Raw genomic sequence first — 1,945 nt, forward strand, 5'->3', positions numbered from 1 at the left:
GGGGGGGCTCTGCTCAAATGTACTGCACATACTTCTTTTAATCTATTATCATCTATCAGGCCCAGGCCCGGAAGAGAAAACCTTCCCCGTTCCTTCCTCCCCTCCTTTGTACCAAGATCCTCATCTCAGGTTCCGTGGGTCCACAGACAGTTGCCTCTAGCGAGGTAGGGAGACCTTCCAGGCTGTAAGAGAACCAGGCTCCACCAGTTCTAGATCGTGGAGGGCTTCCAGCAGCTGCTCCTTCGCAGATCCGATGAAGGAATTCTCCAGGAAGGCAGGCAGGCCTCCCACACCATCCCGGAGGGTGTATAGGGGCACCCGTACCAAGCCTAGCACCTGGGAAAGGGAGGAGACTGGTGACGACGAGATAGGGAGCTCATCCTAGACAGATCTTTCCAGATCAGAGGTCTCATCCCTTATTAGTCCAGCAGAACTAGGCCTGAGGACTTATATCTTATACCTAGTGGGCCCAGCTCTCCGCAGACGAATGACCCTGCCATCCAGCTTCATAAATGCTAACCCCTCCTACATCACTACACGGGTAGTGCCTCTCCCCTCCAGGATGCATGCTTGGCCCTACACCAGTAGTTCTCCAAAAATACGCCAGACCAGCCCTATCAGCACCATTTAGAAACTTTTGAAAAATGCAAGGGGCGCCTGGGTGGCTCAGTCGATTAAGTGTCATCTGCCTTCGACTCAGGTCATGATCCCAGGGTCCTGGGATCGAGGCCCACATCGGGCTCCCTGCTCAGTAGGAAGTCTGCTTCTCCCTCTCTCTCTGCTCTCTTGCTCGCACTGTCTCTCAAATAAATAAATAAAATCTTAAAAAAAAAAAAAAGAAACTTTTGAAAAATGCAAATAATCAGGTCCTTCTGAATCAGAATTTCTGGGAGTGGGTCAGTAATAAGCCTCCCAGCTGGTCCTGATACCTGCCAAAGTTTGAGAACCATCTCCATACACAATCTACTCCCCTACTCTCCTAGCCTAACGACGAAGGAGCCCCACAACGCATCAGGCCACATCTTCTACCCAAGAGAGGCCTAGGGTGCAAGGCTTGGCCAAATCAACGGGGACAAGAGAGATCTGGATAGGTGTGTTCAGAGGCCGGTAAAAGTGGGAAAAGGGACAGAGACCTTGGGGGGAGACTACGCTGGCTGTGGCTTGTCAACCAGATGAAAGAAGCCCAAGATTCCAACTACCCCCCAGAAAAGTGGGGGATCCGCTTTCTGGGGCAGGGAGGCCATGGGGGAGGGGTTCCCGGGCCGGGCCCCACCTCCAGCCCGTGGTCCTTGGCGCGCGGGGCGCCCATCTCCACCGCGACCAGCTGCTCGAGCGTCAGGCGCTTGGCGTAGAAGTGGGCCACGATGCGCGCTCCGGGCCCCGCGTGCGAGCTGCGGTAGTCGGCGCGCTCCACGCGGAAGTCGGCCGCGGCCTCGCCCAGCTCCTCGGTCAGCTCGCGGTTCAGCCCGGCCTCCAGACCGCCGTCCTGCACGCTGACGAAGCCGCCGGGGAAGCCGAGGCGCCCATCAAAGCGCATCTGCATCTGCGGGAGAGGAAGCGGGGTGGCCCGGGCGCCCGGCCGGCGTCCCCGGGGACGGGGGCGGGGGAGGGGCGAGGGAGGGGCGGGGGGCGGGGGAGGGGCGGGGCGCCCCCTCTCACCAGGACTGCGTAGCGGAGCGGGATGCGGCCGAACAGCCTCCGGGGGTCCGGCGCGTATAACAGCGCGTGGCACGCGTGCCGCCAGCCAGACCCCAGCACCAGGGCCTCCTCCAGCTCCAGCTTGCGGATCCCGGCCATGGTCCCACGCTGTCCCCGCCGCCGTCCCGAGGGCCCAAGGGGGCAGGCGGACCCGGCGGCAGCCAATCGCGGCGGGGCTTGCAGGCCCGGGGAGCCGGCGATGGCCGCGGGACTCCGGGGAACCGAAAGCCTCGTCCGGGTTGGGCCC

The 1,945-nt window shown here is 61.0% G+C and overlaps 1 protein-coding gene across 1 annotated transcript; it reads right to left on the bottom strand.

The window, feature by feature from the left end:
• Positions 1 to 6: 6 nt before the first annotated feature.
• Positions 7 to 1,945, bottom strand: NUDT16 (nudix hydrolase 16). Its single transcript, XM_032409210.1, has 3 exons — positions 1,660 to 1,945; positions 1,274 to 1,543; positions 7 to 336 (listed from the first exon to the last, which is right to left on the bottom strand). Exons 1-3 carry the CDS (start codon positions 1,795 to 1,797, stop codon positions 157 to 159), a joined length of 588 nt encoding a protein of 195 aa, XP_032265101.1. The 5' UTR covers positions 1,798 to 1,945; the 3' UTR covers positions 7 to 156.

This window comes from Phoca vitulina, unplaced genomic scaffold (genome assembly GCF_004348235.1).
Source record: "Phoca vitulina isolate PV1807 unplaced genomic scaffold, GSC_HSeal_1.0 scaffold10, whole genome shotgun sequence".
Taxonomy (NCBI): Eukaryota; Metazoa; Chordata; class Mammalia; order Carnivora; family Phocidae; genus Phoca; species Phoca vitulina.

What these genes read in the sequence shown, in the direction of transcription:
- NUDT16 (XM_032409210.1), bottom strand. Translation starts at nt 1,797, where the DNA reads ATGGCCGGGATCCGCAAGCTGGAGCTGGAGGAGGCCCTGGTGCTGGGG. An exon ending in CGCTCCGCTACGCAGTCCTG is followed by an intron (nt 1,544 to 1,659) that starts GTGAGAGGGGGC and finishes CCTCTCCCGCAG; the next exon opens with ATGCAGATGCGCTTTGATGG. An exon ending in CCAAGGACCACGGGCTGGAG is followed by an intron (nt 337 to 1,273) that starts GTGGGGCCCGGC and finishes TCCCTTTCCCAG; the next exon opens with GTGCTAGGCTTGGTACGGGT.